At 37.8% G+C, this 20,292-nt stretch overlaps 1 protein-coding gene across 5 annotated transcripts in view; it reads left to right on the top strand.

The window, feature by feature from the left end:
- SATB2 (SATB homeobox 2) overlaps positions 1-19,056 on the top strand; it is a 254,032-nt gene extending 234,976 nt beyond the window's left edge. For all 5 annotated transcript variants that reach the window (XM_077448434.1, XM_077448435.1, XM_077448436.1 and 2 more), the window contains one exon: positions 17,695-19,056. In XM_077448434.1, coding sequence (XP_077304560.1) covers positions 17,695-18,156 — 462 coding nt within the window. In that variant the 3' untranslated portion in view covers positions 18,157-19,056. The remainder of the gene's footprint in view (positions 1-17,694) is intronic.
- The last annotated feature ends 1,236 nt before the right edge of the window (positions 19,057-20,292 follow it).

The following is a 20,292-nucleotide window of genomic DNA, read 5'->3' on the forward strand; positions in this document are numbered from 1 at the left end:
ATCACCTTATTTGTAACAGATGGATTTCAGAGGGATACAGATGTGATCCTTATTAGTAAAGAGTTAATCTCAAGCTGCTAAATTATTAAAACTCTTCCTTATAGCTTTACCTACAAACAGACACAGGGTGATTTATGCCCCATACAGTTATTTACTTTTAAATCAGAAAACGATAGAGTGTCTGTGGGCACTCCTCAACCCCTCCATAAGTTCCTGGATGACACTCTTGGGAGGGGGGTTTCCTGGAAGAATGCTTTTGCTTTCCCCTTGAAATGATCTGATGCTGGGGTTATCTTTATATCTTTCCCTTCCTTCTTACATTAACATGTATGCTTTGCGAACCTGAGCATTCATGTTTATGAAAAATCTTTAGACACTTTGATTGTTTGCATGTCTAGACACCATCTGGTGTCTTTGGGCACCTTTAGGCCTAACTCTAATCTATCAAACATGCCTTGATCAATTTATAGTTTACCACAGTACTGCATTATTATGAATTATGGTTTATGTACATACTTTAGCATATTCATTTTGCATGATGGCAATTTTGCTACTATGTAAAGAATATATAACTCCTGAATCTGCCCAGTTTCCTTTAGGGAGTACTAGTTCTTGCCAATTTAGGAGTAATACTACACGTTGAGGAGAAGAGAGGTGAGCATACTTACCTGTCTAGAAAGGGTTAATGCACGCCAAACGCCAAGAGTGTGGTTTGTGTTTGGCCTTCCTAATTTCTGAATTTAGTTTCTCTAATTTCTGCTCTGCGTACCTAGATCCCATCTAGATAAGGTACAAAGGCATTCAGGAAGCGATGGGGGTAGCTTGTGGTACAGTCTTAACTAAGAAACAGCTGGTCATAGGGTGAAGGCAGAAACAGGGAGGGGTGCATGGGGTGCTGAACTGTTTAGCTACTTTTAAGAATAACTTCTGTGAGATTAAGGCAAAGGGTCACTGGGATGAATTTATTTTGAACACTGAGGTTACGGTTTTCTATACGACCACCAGTGCTTATGCAGTTCCAAAAGCAGATTGCAATCTGCTCCGATCACCATGTGCTACAAAGCTACAATGACTGAGCATAAACCCTTGTCAGGTTACTTATAGCTCCCAGGGGCTATAGGACTACAAGTTCCAGGGTACCTTACAATTAGCAGGGGCATCCTTAACAACAAAGGTAGTGTTACATGATTCCTAACCATATCATAGCCTATTTAGTGCCTGTACGCACTGAAATAATGCAAGGTCTTTTCCATAACTTTTAAACACCTTATCTTTGTGGGTTCATATACTAAAGAAATAGAGGCTGTTTATAATCATCCAGTCATGTGCACGTCTCTTGCTCTTTAGTAAAATCAACCTGTTTCTGTCTGCAAAATTCAATACAGAAGAGATATATACTCACCAGCCACTTTAATAGGTACACCTTGCTAGTACTGGGTTGGACCCCCTTTTTGGATCCCGCGGGCTACCTCCCCCCTCAAGAAAATGGAGCACCAGTCGCCACTGCATTGGAGTACAGTGAACTCATTGTCATATTCAAGAAACTCGTTTGACCTGATTTGAGCTTTGTGACATGGTGCATTATCCTGCTGGTAGTAGCCATCAGAAGATGGGTACACTCTAGTCATAAAGGGATGGACATGTCAGCAACAATACTCAGGTAGGCTGTGGCTTTAAACAATGTCAAATTGGTACTAAGGGGCCCAAAGTGTGTCAAGAAAATATTCCCCACACAATTACACTACCACCACCAGCCTGACTGTTGATACACGGTAGGATGGATCCATGCTTTCATGTTATTTACACCAAATTCTGACAATACCATATCTGAATGTCGCAGAGGAAATTGAGACTCATTAGACCAGCCAACATTTTTCAAATCTCATATTGTCCAATTTTGGTGAGTGTATCTGCATTGCATCCTCAGTTTCCTGTTCGCCCACGTACACACGGTCGGAGATTTTTCCAACCAAATCCATCAGATTTTGCCCGTCGGATTTAGTCCGACGGATTGTGTCCGAAACTGTTGCATACACACGGTCGGGCCAAGTTGGCGAAAAATCCGATCTTTCAGAACGTGATGACGTAATTTCGTTACGATGGGACTACATTCAGGCTAGTAGCCAATAGCTTTGATGTAGGAATTTGATCTGAGCATGCGTGGCACTTGGTCCGATGAAAATTCTCTACACATGATCGGATTAGGTCCGTCCGGCCCAGTTGGCCGGGAAATATTTCCAACATGTTGGAAAATTGGGTCGGACGGAGATTCGGACGGAATCAGTCCGATGCATACCACACACAGTCGGATTATCAGACGACACGGTCCAATAAGACTCATTCCGACAGATTCTCCGAGGGCTACTTAGCTGACAGGAGTGACACAGGGTGTGGTCTTCTGTTGCTGTTGCCCATCTGCTTCAAATTTCGATGTTTTGTGCGTTCAGAGATGGTATTCTGCATACCTTAGTTGTAATGAGTGGTTATTTGAGTTACTGTTGCCTTTTTATCATCTTAAACCATTCTTCTCTGGCCTTTGACATCAAAAAGGCATTTTTTGTCCACACAACTGCCACTCACTGGATATTTTCTCTCTTTTGGACCATTCTCTGTAAAAAAAATGGTTGTGTGGGAAAATCCCAGTAGATCAGCAGTTTTTGGAATACTCAGATCAGCCCATCTGGCACCAACAACCATGCCACGATCAAAGTTACTTCACCTCCCTGGCGGTATGATTATGTCAGATTTTTGATGCTGAAAGCGGTTAAATGTTTTGCGTGGAAATTGGGCGTTTTATATTGTAGGCCTGTAATTCTTTAGGAATAACTCATTTAAATCTGGATGAACAAGAGTCTAATAGACATCCTGGGTATGATAAAGTTTGAAACAAGGAATCATAAATTATTATATAATAAATAACTATAAATAATTATAACAAATAAAAATATAATAATAAAAAAAAGTATTCAATAATGTAATCAAATCAAAAACACAGGAATTTGCTCAGTTGCAGAATTGTAGTTGTCGTTACTTTCAGTGTTTGATGACAAATTTCCCCACAAATCACTATCTCTCAATTCTGCAAGTGATTCTAATTTATTATCGCTTATGACGTAAAGGGACACTTTTTGGGTGCTATGGACAATCTCCAGTTTCCAGGCAGAAAGAACAGTATAAATAATATAAAACTGCATTCAGGGCACTGGACAAAGCATTAGGGGCAAAAGGGATGTGAAATAATGTGATACAGTAATATAATCTGTAAGATTATAGTGTACTGTATGTATTGTTTTTAACTTCTTGAATTTGGCACCGTGCTTCATCCGCGTGTGTCGCAACACTCACAGGGAACAGTGCCTGGCACTGTGATGAATCGATCAGAGGACTGTGATGAATCGATCGTGGGTACCACTTTTGGTACTAAAAATTCACCCCGAGCCAGACTCAGGAATATCGCTAGGGAGGTTAAATCCCCTTTCTCTTCCATTCTGATGCTCGGTTTTACCTTCAGCTAGTCGTCTTCACCACGCCTAGATGCCTAAATGCATTGAGTTGCTGCCATGTGATTGGCTGATTAGCAATTTGTGTTACCAAGCAATTGAACAGGTAATCCTAATAAAGTGGCCGGTGAGTGTATATATACAGTATAGTATATATATACTCTTTTACATGCAACAAGATTTCTGATACTGTTCAGCCAGTTTATGATTTACACTTCTCTAACATTTTACAGATTTACAAGATTGTTGCTAGGTAGAATGATAAACATATATGTATTAGTAGTAAACACTATGTATTAAGCTGTTTGCCTGATGTTGCACTTCAATAAAGCTGCACAATGAGAATAATACGGTATTATTAATACTAATAGTAACTAATTTGATTTACATTTACTAAAGCCAGGTTGGTAATAGATGACTATTGCATGTATTTGCATATGCTGCAATTATTGCATATATTTATTTACCATAAGATTATTACATATGTATGCATATTTAAAACTATAATGGATGGGTTGAATTTCTGAAAATGTTTATATATGACAAATGTAGTTTTTCAGTAATGTTTTTGTGTTCAAGGCCTTATAATGAAATGAAATAATAAACCACATTTTTTGTTTATGCTTTTTTTCTGTTGTTATAAAAAGGAGTTTAAAAGTTTGTTTGCTCCTTCAAGCAAATGATATGCTTGGAACTATTCTGATGACTTCACCAATCCAGTGACCATTTTAAAAACATATTTTGTAGTGAAAGGGCTTATTAGCGGATTGAGGTCCTCCGCAGATCTTAGGAATGATTCTCTATGTCACAGAGTTTGTATCAGTACTCGGCATTACATAAAAGCTGTGGTTTTTCTAGGGGGGGAGATGTGTCAGGTCACCACTGGTCACTTGTATAGTGGTAGAGATTTCTTTATGACTGTGCTCTGTTAAAAATACCAGCGTGGCAGTATATGTACCAGGCCAGCTACTGCTGTGCCCAAGCCACTAGTTCTTCTAATGACAGGACTGGGGGAGTCCTTACGTATCAGTCAGGCTACATCTGTGTTTAAGTGCGGGCAGCAAGAGCAAAGCTTTATAATCAAAGGCTGCTCTTAACTGCCAATGACTTCCACTGCACAAATGACAGGGCTGTTATAATGGTGATGCTCCATTGTAATCTTCATTCTCAAGTATGCTGTTGACAGCTAAAAGGCAGCAGTTTGGCACCTCTAAAAATATGTACTTTGTGTCTCTTTAAACTTCTAACGTATCTAAACTAAGAAAGACTCGTGGCAACAACTTTCAATAGGAATATCTGTACTGGAGTACAGTATGTTTAAATTTGCTATGTCTCTTTAAGATTTTAAAAGGTTGCTAATCTGAAAAATCTGAAAACGAATTATATTATTATTTTGCCAGAATGTCAGCCAATTTAAAGATATCCAAACCCAAGAATAAACATTTTGTATATTATGTGATGTGATGTAGTGCCTGCTTTTATATTCTTTTTTTAGGCCTTGGGACCTCACCAATTACATGCTTATTATCCTGGGGTGACAACACTTTATCTATTGAAGAGCAGAGTTGTCATCCTAGTAAAAGATAACAGAATACTCATTCCCTTTTCTCCATAACATGGGTGGGTGGTATGTACCTCATAGATGGATATCATGCTAACTGATAAAAGTACAGCAAAGCGAATAGAACATTATCCAGTATATTTACCAGACCAATTGGCGCAAATAAGTTCTTTGTTATGCCCCATACACACGGTCGGAAATTCCGACGGAAAAAGTCCTCTCGGATTATGTTGTTGGAAAATCCGATCGTGTGTCAGACTTTTTCTGTTGGAACTTCCGACGGAAAAAGTTTGAGAGCTGGATCTAAAATTTTCCGACAAAAAAATCCGATCTGACTTTTTCCGATCGTGTGTAGAGAATTCCAATGCACAAAGTGCCACGCATGCTCAGAAAGAATTTGGAGACGAAAGCTATTGGCTACTGGCCTCTACGTAGTCCCGTCGTACGTTTTGTACGTCACCTGATTCCGAACGATCGGATTTTCAGACAACTTTGTGCGACCGCGTGTATGCAAGCCAAGTTGCGGCCAAAATGCGTAGGAAGAAATCCAACGGATTTTGTGGTCGGAATTTCCGACCGTGTGTATGGGGCATAAGAGTTTGCATGCCATTTAATATATTAGTGATAATTACTTAAAGTGTTTTATTAGGTAAGTTTTAAATTAATGGCTATTTAAAGGTGAGTAGAGGCCAAACTTTGAAGTTGTCTTGCATACAAAACTACATATGCAAGTAATCCTATAGAATCGTTGCCAGCATGTGGGGCATTTCATATTTTTGGAGTGTTTTGCTAGAAATAAACATCAAACAGGTTTTTTATTTTTTTAATGCACAATTATTTTAATGCCCATTTCAGGCTGCAGGAAGCTAAAAGAAACAAATGGACAGGAAGTTATTCATTTGTGGGAATATTTGTTAATATTCGGTGTGTTAAAGTAGAAGTAAAGCCCTTCCTATAGTTCACCTCCATACAATCTTAAACCACAATATTATCACATCTGTATAATTCAAGTTTTTTTTTTTTTAAATGCTTTTTCTACCTTTTTTTGTCAAATAGTCCACCTGTCACATTACTTAAAGCATTTATTTTATGTTATGCTTACCTTAAACTTTTTTTTAAGTTATTTGACATTGTAATCATTGGAAAATCACGATTTAATATTCTGATACTTACCCCATAATCAGAGTGTAAAAAATATGTCCTTTTAAATAGAAAATAGACAATTGGATTCACAATAAAATCATCTCCCTTTGCAGTCTTTTATATCCCTTTTTATATACTGTATAACCTTTTTAAAAATGTATGTTGTCATTTACATAATTTACAGTTTTGAGGCACTGAACATGGAACTTGCATACATTGGGGTTGATTTACTAAAAGAGAAGAGAGTTTTCCCTTTGGAGTGTGAATGTTCACTTTGAAGATGAAGCTGCTTTCATTATACTCTTTGGTTATTTGCAAGCAAAAATCCATTTTTTTTTTTTTATTCATGTGCCTTGACCCTGATTAACTAAGACTCCATGCACACTGGCTTAAAAAAAATGTTGCTTCTACAGGAGTTTTGTGTTCTGCCTTTAGAAGCAGCTCAATGTTATCCTATGTGTCCATGTACATTAGGACGTTAAGAGGCATATTTTGAGTTTAACGTTTTGAGGCAGAAAAAAAAACCCTTCTTTATTGTGTTAATGATTGGAGCATGGAGGCAGAAAAAATGTAAAACTCTCCTAAACCCGTCTAAACTTTGTACAAACATTTTTTACTCCCAGGAGCACAGATGTTTTTTTTTAAGCCCAGTGTGCATGGAGCCTTAGTGGGCATGGTATTACCTTATTCATTATACTAAATGAACATTTGCTGTGCTACGTTGAAATTCACTACTCCTTTGTTAAACTATCTTTGTATATTTTGCCCATATATACTGTATGTATATGAAAATCTGTGCCAGATCATGGTGGTTTGAGAGACTCAGTGGGAAAATCTCATCTGTTGCTGTAGGGCAACAAAGACCATCAAAGCACTTTAATATATTAGTCCAGCACAGTGATGGTGAACCTTGGCACTCCTGATGTTTTGAAACTACATTTCCCATGATGCTTCACTACACTGCAGAGTGCATGAGCATCATGGGAAATGTAGTTCCAAAACATCTGGGGTGCCAAGGTTCGCCATCACTGGTCCAGCATCTATCTGATAAGTTGTTGAGTACAAAATGGCTGTCCCTTAGAGCACATTCCTAGTCGATGTAGAATATTGGAGGTCAGTCTTGTTTGTAAGAATCAGAACACCTTCAATCCAGAGTAAGGATTCATAACATTCTATCCCAACACCATCTCCATTTCATAAGATCTTGTTACAAGACAATTATTAACCTGTGTTGTATTATAATAATATACCAAATCTGCCATGAGCAACATATACAATATTAAAGGAAAATTGGACCGCAGGCTGGATGAAATTGAACACATATTTCCATGTCTGACTTCCTACCATTTTGCACGCTTCTATTGATTTTTCCTGACACGCTCTTTTTATATTGAAGAACGTGCTTTTATTTTCTTCTTTCTGCTAGAACCCGCAAGGAGAAACAGTAACAAAAAAAGAAAGCCAAAGTAATAATAAACCTGCCCGAAGTAAAAATGTAATGTAACACCTGTACTCAACAATTTCTCGTTGTAAATATATATATATACTTCTATTTAATAATACACAGACTCTCATGGGTGTTTGAGCTCTGTAGTTTCAGAAAGATAGTGATTAACTTGTCTCTTACATGGATTTTTCTGCGTTCTGTATTATAAAGCAGTTGAAACAAAGTTTAATGCTGTTATCAACACTCCAAATCCAGTGTTTTAATTATAAAGAAATCTGCTCAAGTTAGGTGTTTGATTCAATGCTATCAGTTATTTTTGTACGGTATAGTAAACAAAGATTAGCTAAATTGGCATGTGCAAGGGGTGAAGCGCTCTCCTCCATCCAATCAATATTCACCTAGATTAGAAAAGCTAGATGATGGCCACATTTTGCAATCATATTATGATTTTCAAGCAGCCCTGACGTTTAAAACTTGCAGGTTTGGCCATCTGCATTCTATAGTCAAGTATAAGAAAGTTTGAACAGAATCTTTTCTTCCTCAACATGCCAGTAGAGTTCAAAGGTGGTAGTCAATGCAGTCTTGAAAAAGCAGAAATTGGCATGAGTCTTGATAGTTACCCTCTGGTCTAAAACTGACTCTGAACAAAGAGTATAAACTAACATATATGGCATCATGAGATCCCCAAATACTTTGTGAGGACCCAATATCCTAGGGCCCCAGGCTCAAGTTGAGATTAAAGTGGCAGAAAACCCAACAACAAAAATTTATTAAAAATACATCTGTCTAATTCTTAGATGTGATGGCTGCATTCGTTTTTTATTTTCACTTTTACTTTCCTTTATTTTCACTTGGTAATCCAGCTAGTAAGTCTGTTATTTTTCAACTTACTTTAACCACTTCAGCCCCAGGAAGGATTTGCCCCCTAATGACCAGGCCATTTTTTGCGATATGGCACTGTGTCACTTTAACTGACAATTGCGCGATCGTGCGACGCTGTACCCAAACAAAATGGAGGTCCTTTTTTACCCAAAAATATAGCTTTTTTTGGTGGCATTTGATCACCTCTGGTTTTTGTTTTTTGCTCTATAAACAAAAAAAGACAACAATTTAAAAAAATATTTTTTTTTTACTTTCTGCTATAATACATATCCAAACAATATGTACAAAAAAACAAATGTATTCATCATTTTATGCCGATATATATTCTTCTACATATTTTTGGTAAAAAAAAATCACAATAGGTGTATATTGATTGGTTTACGCAAAAGTTATCAAAGCTACAAACTACAGGTTGGATTTAGGGACTTTTAAAATAGTTTTTACTGGTAATCTGCAATTTTTAGCAGGACTGCAACATTGCGGTGGACAAATCTGACCCCAAATTACACTTTTTGGGGACGAGTGAGATTATTACATTGTTCAGTGCTATAAAAGTGCACAGATCAATGTAAACATGACATTGGCAGGGGAGGGGTTAACACTAGGGGGTGATCAAGGGGTTAAGTGTGTTCCCTGGGTGTTTTCTAACTGTAGGGGAGATGGGCTGCCAGAAACATGACAGAGATCGCTGTTCCTGATCATTGGGAACAGTAGATCTCTGTCATGTCATTAGGCAAAACGGGGAATCGCCTTGTTTACATAGGCAGTACCCCGTTCTGCCTCTTCTCACTGTGATCGCGGGTCGCTGGCTGCCGGCAGACATTGGGTCCGCTATCCTCCTTGCGCAGACCAATGTACAGGTACGTCAATTCTCGCAGGAGAGCCGACCTGCTGCAGTATATTTGCATGAGCTGGTCGGCTAGTGGTTAACAGACCAAGTTGTCTAGACAAAGTAGCAGTTAGAGGGTTAAGATAAACCATTTAACATTGATGGGGAGCTTACATTTGTCATCTTTTTTATTTATATAAAAAAAAAAACCTTATCACTAGGGAGCCAGTTCACACACCTCCAGGGGGGCTAGGGTCTGCATTTGGAAAGGGTTCCGTTGCGACCTGATTCGCACCTGAATCAGTAAACAGGGACGCACTGAACCCCCTACTGTGAGCTGTGGCCCCAGCATGTGTAAGCCCAATCTAAAGTTGTCTGCTTTACTATTTCATCCAGAATTCAGACACCTTAAGTGCCCTTTCACACTGATCAGTGACATGAGAAACCCACTATAAATTTGTCATACATGAAGGCACCTGGTTACTAGTTCTGCAAGTGTCCAGTAACCCCTTGGCATATTCATTTCACACTGTGATTTACTAAAAGGGGAGATTGCACCACCTGGTGCAGCTCTGCATAGAAACCAATCAGCTTCCAGGCTTTAGGGCTCATGCACACAGGACCTTTTTACAGCTGCTGTTAGGAGCGTCTGATGATTTTTTTTGCTGCCTCTAAATGCCCCTCCATGTTAACTGATGTGTCCATGCACACAAACTTTCAGAGATGTTAGGAGGCATAAGTGTTTAGGGACAGTACAAAAAAAAGACAGCCTGAGCATCCAGAAGCAGAGGTTGAGCTATAAAAACGAAAAACGCCCCTTAACGCTGCTAAACGCTGTAGCATTTTTAGGTGCTTTTACATTATAGGGAGTCTTTTTACTGAAAAAAAAGCCAAAAATCATGAAAAAACACCCATAAACTCTATTCAAAAATGCGGCCAACAGAGCGTTTTTAATGCTGCTTTTTCCTGGCAGCAGCTCTGAAGTTTTTTTAAACATCCTGTGTGCATGAGGCCTTAGGCTGGGTTCACACTGGTATGACACGACTGTTGTACGACTGTCATCCTACTTTGCTCTGAGACATCGGTCCTACTTTGGTCCTACTTTGATCCGACTTGAATGAACAGGATAAGATTTTGCTCTAACTTTGACATAGTCTTACTTGTCCTTTAACCAACCAAAATAATCCGAGTGTGACATAAATTAATTTTCCTGCTGCTGTAATCACCATGTCAGATGTCACAAGTCGGATAGTTAGGACAAAGATCCGACTTTGATCTGACTTCAGTGATATTCCATGGGCTGAAGTAGGACTAAAGTCAGACCAAAGTAGTGCAGGAACCTTTTTCAAAGTCGGACCGACTTGTGTCGGATTAGTTAAAACGGCTCTCATAGGGAACCATTGATTTATACACATCATGCAACATGTGCTCCCAAAGCAAAGCATGTTGTACCATTGTGCGCCTAGCCTAATTGCCAACGCTTAATTGAAAAAGCTGAAGTTAGAAGCTAATTGGCTACCATGCACAGCTGCACCAGATTTTGCACTTTCCTGTTTTATTAAATCAACTCCTTTGCATATGTATCTACTGCTCTGAGCCTGGTGGTAAGCTTAGTATTGGTTATGTTTTTACCCCGCCTGCCCCCCCATGCAAAAAAAAGGAATAGGTACTCAGACTTTCTCCATATTGTATGGCAAGCATTAACAATGCTTGCATTGTTTATTCGTATCCATGTTACACTAAAGGTTCACAATAATAGAATTATTTCACTTAAAATCTTCAGTATCTTGATATACACTCAGGGATATTAAAGATATTCAAGACAAAGGATACAGCTGTTTCCCTGTAGTGTACATTTATTTTACAACTATTATAATAACAATGACTGAATTGAATTGGTTGCTACATTAAGTGATGTTGTCTACCATTTGTAGGATAACTTAGGGCCCCTAGAATGGCCAAGGTTGAGAGGCAATTTTTTTTACTAGGATAAATATAAGTGCTGAGGATATTTGTTGATCATATAAACTCCTATGATTCCAACGTATTAACTTCTAACTGGCATCTCATGGTTACAACTAACTTAATGGCAATTTTTTTTTCCTTGTGTTCCAGTTTCATTACATTTCCGTCAATGTTAAGCACAAAAGATTGCTTCTGATTATATATTAGTCAAAACAAGAGCAAAGTAATTATGTGGCTTTAGCCCTATTATCCAGTAAATAGTAATATTTTCTGGTTCCTATTCTTATTGAGGGTGGCATGTTTTACCAGACGACCACCATGACGTGTGTCACGGCAGACAAAATCTGTAGGGGGAATAACCATATATGATTGATGTCTGGCCAAAACCAAGTACAATTTAGGACTCACAAAACTAAAAGCTTTGCAGACATTGGTTTTGCTGGACACGCACATTCCTGGTCACCTGAACAGCACACATCTCTTCATCCATCTGAAACAATAAGAATATTTTTCAGAAGGCTTGTGTCGGTAACCCCTTCAAGCTTCCTATTAATTCCTTGTCTGATAGAAAAATACCACTAAACTAGTGCTTATTATATGTAATCCAGATCACTGGCATAATGATACAGTACATTATATACTTTCCTAAACTCGTTCATTCAATATCTCACTTCCTTCCCTCCAGGCAGTGACTATTATATTTTACACATGGGTCCCAGCTGCTTTCCATTCTCCCCTTCAAAACATATTTAAGCACACAGAGATTGAAGGCGAGACGCTTTATCTAATGTAGTCAACTTTTAGCAAACAAGCCGATACTCTTTCCTACTCACATGTTTTATTAATAGTAGTTGATTATATCAGGGAATGAGTACAAGACTTCACTGGCAAGTAGGTTTTCATGCGCTGTGCTCCTCAGGAATGCCTTCGTGCTAGACTCCTAAAGAAACAGTAGTTAGGGACTGAGCAATTATACTGCATGAGGTGTTTCTATGAAGGGTGCTCTTGTGCACTGGAAGGTGAATGCATATACCTTTATATTTAGAAAGGAAAAAAATGGTTAGCCTAATTTGGTAAATAAGTACCACATATAATATGTACCTTAGTGGGAGCATACCTTGGCATCGATAGGAACCCCAGGTACTGGTATAGGCTGGATGCGTTATCATTTATTCTGATAGCAGTAACGTATAGCTAGCACATTTAGATGAAAAATATAGAAACAGGAACTTAATGACTTGCAATGAAAGCAATTTGTATTGATCAGGGTATTAGAATTGTATTAACAATGATGTAAAAATGCTTTCAAAAAATTAAATGAAAATAGTTTTTAATCTATCAATCGACAACCTACACAGATCATAGACAGAAAAAAAAATGTAATCATTATTTGGTGAGTCCACCATTTAAAACAGCATCAATTCTCCCAAGTGCACTTGCACACAGTTAAGACTTGTGGAGGCATATAGTCCAAAACATGTGCTATTGATAAAAAGGATAACATATAGGTTAAAACATAATCATTAAGTTAAAAAGAATCAGCTGTATGGGAAGAATGAAAGTGGGTGAGGAAAAGACATGCTATACTAACAAGATGAGATTGCTGAAGACAGTTCAGTGGAAAAAAGGCTTACACAATGGCAGGACTGAGTACAGCATCAAGGCACAGGGTGGTCTTACTGCATTAACAAGCCCCCACAAAAATTTAAAGGAAGACAGGTGTTTCCAGATGTGCTGTCCAAGTTATTCTGCAGAAGCTTTGTTGAGTACCAAAAATGCAGTGCTAAGACAAGATGAAAGACATATCATGCTGACTTCCCTTCACAATCAAAAGATGTCCATTGGCACCATCAACTCAGACCTGGCAAAAACCAGTAAGACCCCAGTACAACCCACTACAGACAGGAGAAGTCTGGTCAGAAGTGGTCTTTATGGAACACTTGTGGTTAAAAATTCCTGCTGCTGATATGGGAACAAGGCTAAATGACATACCTATGCAAGAAAACACAGGATACGGTCTGCAGAAAAACAGCAGCATGTTCTCTGGACGGATTAGTCCAAATGTAAAATGTTTGACTGTAACAGAAGACAGTTTGTTTGACAAAGACTTGGAGAGCATGAATGAGTGTCTGCAGGCAACAGTAAAGCATGGTGGAGGTTACTTGCAAGTGTCGGGCTGCATTACTGCACATGGTGTTGGAGATTTGGTTAGAATTAAAGGATTCTTCAATGGTGAAAAATATAGTCAGTTTTTTATCCATGCATTGCCAGGCAGGCATCTGATCGATCCCAGAATCATTCTGCAGCAGGACACTGACTTAAAATATACAGCCAAAGTCATAAACTTTCTTAAGCAAAAAGCAAAACATGGAGTCCTGGAAGAGAAGGTATGGTCCCTACAGAATCCTGATATAAATGTCACTGCTTGTCTGGGAATACAGAAAGCAACTGAGCTTAAATTCATGGAAGAATCTACTAGATGTTTGGACCAATCTACCTGACAAATGCCATAAAAACGTTTGCAAACGTACCTAACAGAATTGATGCTGCTTTAAAGGCAAAGAATGGACATGCTAAATACACAAATGAAAAATGTGTATGACAGATGTTTTACCTGTCAAAGGATTTGTATTTCTGTCCACCCAGTCCTGAGATTTACTCAGCTCTCCCACACAGCATATCAGTGTCTAGCACAGGAGGGGGTCTGATTTTTCACTGCTGCAGTTTCACTTTTACTTTCAACTCTCTCTCTCTCTCCCCCCCCCCCCACCCCACCCTTTAAATGGACATTGAAAAGAAAAGCAGCAAACTGATGAGGCTATCTTTCTGTCACTAATTCTTCCTATCTGCAAGCTCCTTGTAATGTATGACATCCAAGTGCTGCTTCTCCCTTTCCCTGTCTGAGCATTTTTGAACAAACTGTACAATAGACTACAAGAGGCTAATACCTTGTCACATTTAGATATGTACACTGCTTGCATTTGAAAACTTATAGCCACTTTATCAGCCATTGAGAAACACAGGGATATAGACAATCATAGTGGTGTGGTTATATGAAGCTGCCTTCAGGAAGTGGACACTGGTAAACAGAAAAACTGTTGAAGGCCAGTACTTTGTGGATGTTTTGCTCTTCAGTAAAAACATTTATTAAGCTTCTTGAGCTGGTCTCTACACAGTAGTTATCTGGATAAGCTAATCCATGGCACTGCCATGGAGGCTGTACCTTGACCCCACTGAACTGAAATGGGGCGCCTGCTTGTAATGTAGCCCTCAGGGTCTCCCCAGTTGCATAGCGATGCCTAAGTTTTAGAGCAGTGGTATAACCTTCATTGTAACCCAGCCTCTGATATTTCCTGCAAATATGTGCCTCAATAAATAATAAAGGCCTCTTAGTATGCTTGCTTTAGACTTGTGCACTCCGAGTCCATTAGCCAAAAGAGCACTCTCATTATTTGGAGCACAGGCACTATCTCCGGTATACCTAGTCTGTATCTTTCTTTCTGGGAAAACTTTGTGTGAGAAGACTGGGAGCTTACTATGCTATTGTGACATCCTCCTGGTTATAGGAAGAAACATTTTCACATGGATAGGGAATTCCATTACAGATGATCCCTACCATGTTCGTGGATAATGTCTATACATTTAGAGACTGATGTTCAGTTAAAGTCCTTGTTTAAGTCCTGGTTTAATCTATCTGGAACAACCCTCTGCCCTCTTCTAGAGGTGACTTTAATTTGTGAAACCATGTCTGAATGGATCATATCTTTTAATACATAGTCTTTCAACTCAGCTCATGATCTATATGTTTTACAGCTTCTCCCACATATGCATGTGGCCCTTCAAGTTAGTGTCTCGGCAGCTACATCTATAGATATTCGCAGGGTACTGTGGCTAAATGCTTGGAGCATACAGTATACTTTAAAACAACATCTAATTGACCTGCCTTTTTAGGAAAGGCATCTCTTTGGTGATACTCTTAACAATGATATGACCAAACTTACTGATTCTCATCCTGGATACCCGCTTCACCCTAGAAGGTGTGTTATTGGCCTACAGTTGGTACAGATTGTAAGCTCTTCTGAGCAGGGCCCTCTTAATCCTCTTGTATTTAATTGTATTGTAACTGTATTGTCTCCCTTTTATATTGTAAAGCACTGCGTAAATTGCTGGTGCTATATAAATCCTGAATAATAATAATAATAATACAGCTACACTAACTCCTAGATGATGAGCACCTTTCTTCCATGTGCACTGCAGATTCTGAAGATGTAAACTTCTGTTTGAAACCATACCCCTCTTTTTACCAGTGGGTAGTTGTTGTTTTTTCCTAAGTTATTTTGTAAACTACCTTTTAATTTGATTGCTCAGGGTTACCTGCAGCTTTCACTTTTATCTTTTGATTTTTCTATAGTTTCTGTATTCCTGCACTCCAATATACATAATCCTGACTTATGTAGGCAGTCCTCAGTTTGGGACTTTGTCCTCCTATGTTACCTGAAGCTAGTTAACTAGTTAACATGAACAGCCTAGCTGCTATAAAGTAAATTAGATAAAAGAATACTCTATAGACCTAAAAATTACAGGCAAAGATTAACAACAATACCAAAAAACATTCAATCAATATTACACCTTAGACTGTAAGCTCATTGAGGGTAAGGACTGGTGTAAATGTGCAATATATATGTGAAATGCTGTATAAATTGGGAGTACAATATAAGTACTTGCAATAAATAAATAAATAATTACAAAACCAAATCTAAGTGGAATATATCTCACAGGCACCTATTCATAACAACAATACCCAATCAACCATCATAAACTTGGTAGAATACCAACCCATAAGCTTATCCAATATTACCACACTTGTTAGTGGATCCCTGCGTCTAAACTTCCCTCCTCATAAAGTGAGGCTTCTGTTTTCTAATACTGCTTCATTTGCTTCACACAACATTCTATTCATTAAATTGAGAGGTCCTCTTTCTGGTAACCTGTTTGTCCAGAGGTCTTCATGGACCTCTGGACAAACAGGACATATTTCTTCTCTATATGTGTCAGCTATTGGTGTGCGTTAATAAGGCTCCTTCTCATCCCTTTGTTCCCATAGCCATACACCTCTATTGTGTAACTGTGTACCATCTCAACAAATACAACTGTGTGCATTTTTTTTTTATGTGGGATTGCGAATATCTATCTCTACCCCTTCACCTCCAACCCGCTTTCACTCTCTTATTTGATTGCTCTTGAAAGGAATGTTTAATTTAGTTTTTTCTCTGCTTTTCCCCCTACATTTAACCCTTTGTAATGCCCGCTAAGCAAACTGAAGCATGATTATTAGGGTTATAGGGTTATAGTGTGCAGACTTTCAACAGTTTTTGTTTACCAGTTTCCATCTCTTAAAGGCAGATTCATATAAACCACACATGTATCATGTATGACTGTTTATCCCTGTGTCCCTCAATGGACTGCAAGAAAAAGAAATGACAGTAAATACTAAAATGTTATTTTAATGATGCCATATTGATTATTGAGCTGCTTTATTTGTTTCCTGTTATAGCTGCCTGCAGTTCAGTTCTAACTTTAAAGATCACCTATGTACTAACCTTCCATACCCCAGCTTCTTACTTATCCCTGTAGCACAGCATTTAAGTCTTGTCTCTGCCTCCAGCCTGTAAATATACAGTAAAAAAAGATTAGTTCATATCGCTGCACTGTTCTCCTAACAGTATGTTTCTTGTTACTGCCAGTGAATGCAGCACATCTGACAGGCTCCATGTTACATTTAAAATATTTAGGGCCCATTCACACCTTTGCTGTTTGAAGCTTTTCCATTGATTTAAATGAAAAAACACATCAGGCAAGAATATGAATCCCACCCTAATATATATATTTTTTAATTTGTTGGTATTGTTATATATCTGTCTGGAGTTGTGCTTTAGCATTGCATACCTGCCTAGAGTTGTGCTTTAGCATTGCATACCTGCCTAGAGTTGTGCTTTAGCAATTTCATTCATCTAATAAAGGCAATATTTTCATTATATATAAAGTCATCTTTGATCATGTGACCATAATGGTATTTGCATCTGTATATATTTTATTAACTAAACGAGATAGTGACTTAACTGTATTTCAGAATATTTCAGGTATCCTTTACAACATGTAATAGCCAGTGCTTCAAGTATTAAACATATTCTCAGGTTCATGCACTGGACATTCTACTCAAAGATTCACACAAAAGGAATGAAGGCAGTATTCTTTCAGTATTTTCAAACACGGCTTTTTGTTTCTATAACATTTTCATTACTGAATTTTCATTAATAATTAATTATTATTGATTCAGTTGATACATTAAATGTATTTATTTCAACAGGTACTTTTAGGACAACAAGCCCAGCCAGCCAAAGAGACCTCTCCTCCACGAGAAGAGGCACCACCTGTCCCACCATCATCAGAAGACAGCTGCACCAAAAAGCCAAGATCTCGTACCAAAATTTCACTTGAAGCTCTTGGAATCTTGCAGAGTTTCATCCATGATGTGGGTCTATACCCAGACCAAGAGGCCATCCACACTTTATCTGCTCAGTTGGATCTCCCTAAACACACCATCATCAAGTTTTTTCAAAACCAGCGTTACCATGTCAAACACCATGGCATCCTGAAAGAGCACTTAGGTATAGCAGTAGATGTGGCAGAGTACAAAGATGAGGAGCTCTTGACAGAATCAGAGGAGAACGACAGCGAAGAAAGCATGGAGGAGATGTATAATGTAGAACATAGTGAAGAAAATAGTGGAAACACCAAATGTTCTCTGTCTGAGGTCGATCAGAGATAATACAACATACCATCTCACACAAAAACATGTCAGCAATACATATGTGCAAGGAAAATGACTTTTATTACTTGTAATGTCCTATCTCTGCAGCAAGTAGAGTGAATGGAACAATTAGATTTTTGTATTGCTATCTTGGAAACTTGCCTTGACACTTGAGTGTATAAATTACATCTGACTGGAAGAAAACTAGTTAAAACTATATCTTCAATCATCTTGCACTTACAGTGGTGATTCAAGCAAATTACGGGACCTCACAATTGATAAAATCAATGAAGGAGAAGTATTTATATGTCTAAGTACACATACACACGTGTATATGCATTGATATATATATCAATATACATATGTATACATATATGTGTATGTGTGTGTGAAGATATGTATATATATATATGTATATATATATATATATATATATATATATATATATATATATATATACACATATCTACTGATATCACATGGGAACCAAACATTTCATTCGCAACATATAGACTGTGAAATGAATTCCATACAAAAAAGACTGGCCTTCATATTAAAACCACTCTCCAATGAGATGCGTTTGATTTTCTTCTAGACGAACTGCCTGCTCTCATAGAGTGGTTAAAGGATTTTTTTCATGTTCTCATTATTTTTTTTTGTGTTTATTCTTGATTTATGTTTTTTTTTTTCTTAGTCTTTGCTTTTGTTCAGGCCGCATGGTGGATAACTTTTATTTAAAGATATGTGTTTTCAGAGTAAAATACAAAAAAATGCAATAAAAATATATAATATAGATGCATCAAAAGGTCATTTAATGTTTAAAGACAAGTGTTTTAATCTGTAAGCAACAAGGTGGGAATTTATTGTTATTTTGTTCATGATGTGATGAAGTACATAGTAAAATGTTGCTATATTTTATCTGTATATTTATCCTTTATTTTCACATACAAAGTCATATCCTGCCTAAGGCTAGAGTATTTATCTGGTTGTAAATTAAGTATACATTATACATTATACTATATACAGACTTTGCATAGCAGATGAATACACTGGGGACTGGCAATGCCCAAATATTAATGCTGATGTATACATTTTGAAAAAGGCCTCAAAAGCCCATCCTATACTAGCAATCTTGTCACTGCCAGCGATAGGTTTACTAAAATGTGCAGGGAAAGCACTGAATTAGTAAGATTTTGCTCCCTTGCTGGCGCAAGTGCTTCCGAATGTAGGGCTCCAGTGATATAGTGACGTTTATTTCATCCAGCTGGTGAGGAAGCAACACATAATAGCTGTATGTGTTTCACTGCCCTGTTGTGTCCTGCGTAGCAGTTCTGTTACTGGTTGTTTTCACCATCGACAGGATCTCTAGTGTTAAAAGGGCCTGAGTTTGCTGTTTCTTACAAAGCAAGAAGATTTTTTTTGTCCAAATGACCCCTTATGGTGGGTATATCTTTAATATAATATATGTATGTTATATAGAGTGTCTCGAAATGAAGAGCATGAACATTTTGGTAAATGGCAAATTTGGAAAAGGTATTTTCTTAAACTGTATGCTTGTTTCTTTTTGGAAAATATAAGCATCCCAGATACTTTAGAGTCTCACTAGATGTTATTTACTTATTTTCATTAATTTTAAGCCAAAAACCTTTGTGATGCCTTGCAGAGTTCATAGAACCACACTCACAAAAGCACACACACAAGGTTACCTTTTTGTAGGGTTTGAGGGTTTGTACTCGCAACCCATTCTAACCATACTCATAAAGGCACACACACAAGGTTACGCTTTTGGGTCCATGCACACTAGGAGCAGAAAAAATGCCAGAACCTCGGACAAAAAAAAAGTAGCAGAAAAAATGCTCGTAGTGGCTCATATTGCACAAGAGTTTAGGAGAGTTTGTGGCCATTTGCTTTTATAAGCTTTGTTTTTTTTTTTTTTTTTTTTTACAAAACATCTTCCTCTGCTCATTTTTCAATGTACACTTGAAAACACTGTAGGCTCCTAAATGCCATGTTTAAGCGCATTTTGTTATGTTTATGAGCATTAGGCATTTTTTTTCTGCCCAAAGGTTCCTCTCAAAATTTTGATTCTAAAGGGGGGTTTTTTCTGCCTCTAAATGCTCCTCTGAAAATATGCATTTAATCTCCCTAATGTGC

The sequence above is a fragment of the Lithobates pipiens genome, unplaced genomic scaffold, assembly GCF_037356315.1.
Source record: "Lithobates pipiens isolate NorthernLeopardFrog02 unplaced genomic scaffold, aLitPip1_a1.2 Scaffold_22, whole genome shotgun sequence".
Taxonomy (NCBI): domain Eukaryota; kingdom Metazoa; phylum Chordata; class Amphibia; order Anura; family Ranidae; genus Lithobates; species Lithobates pipiens.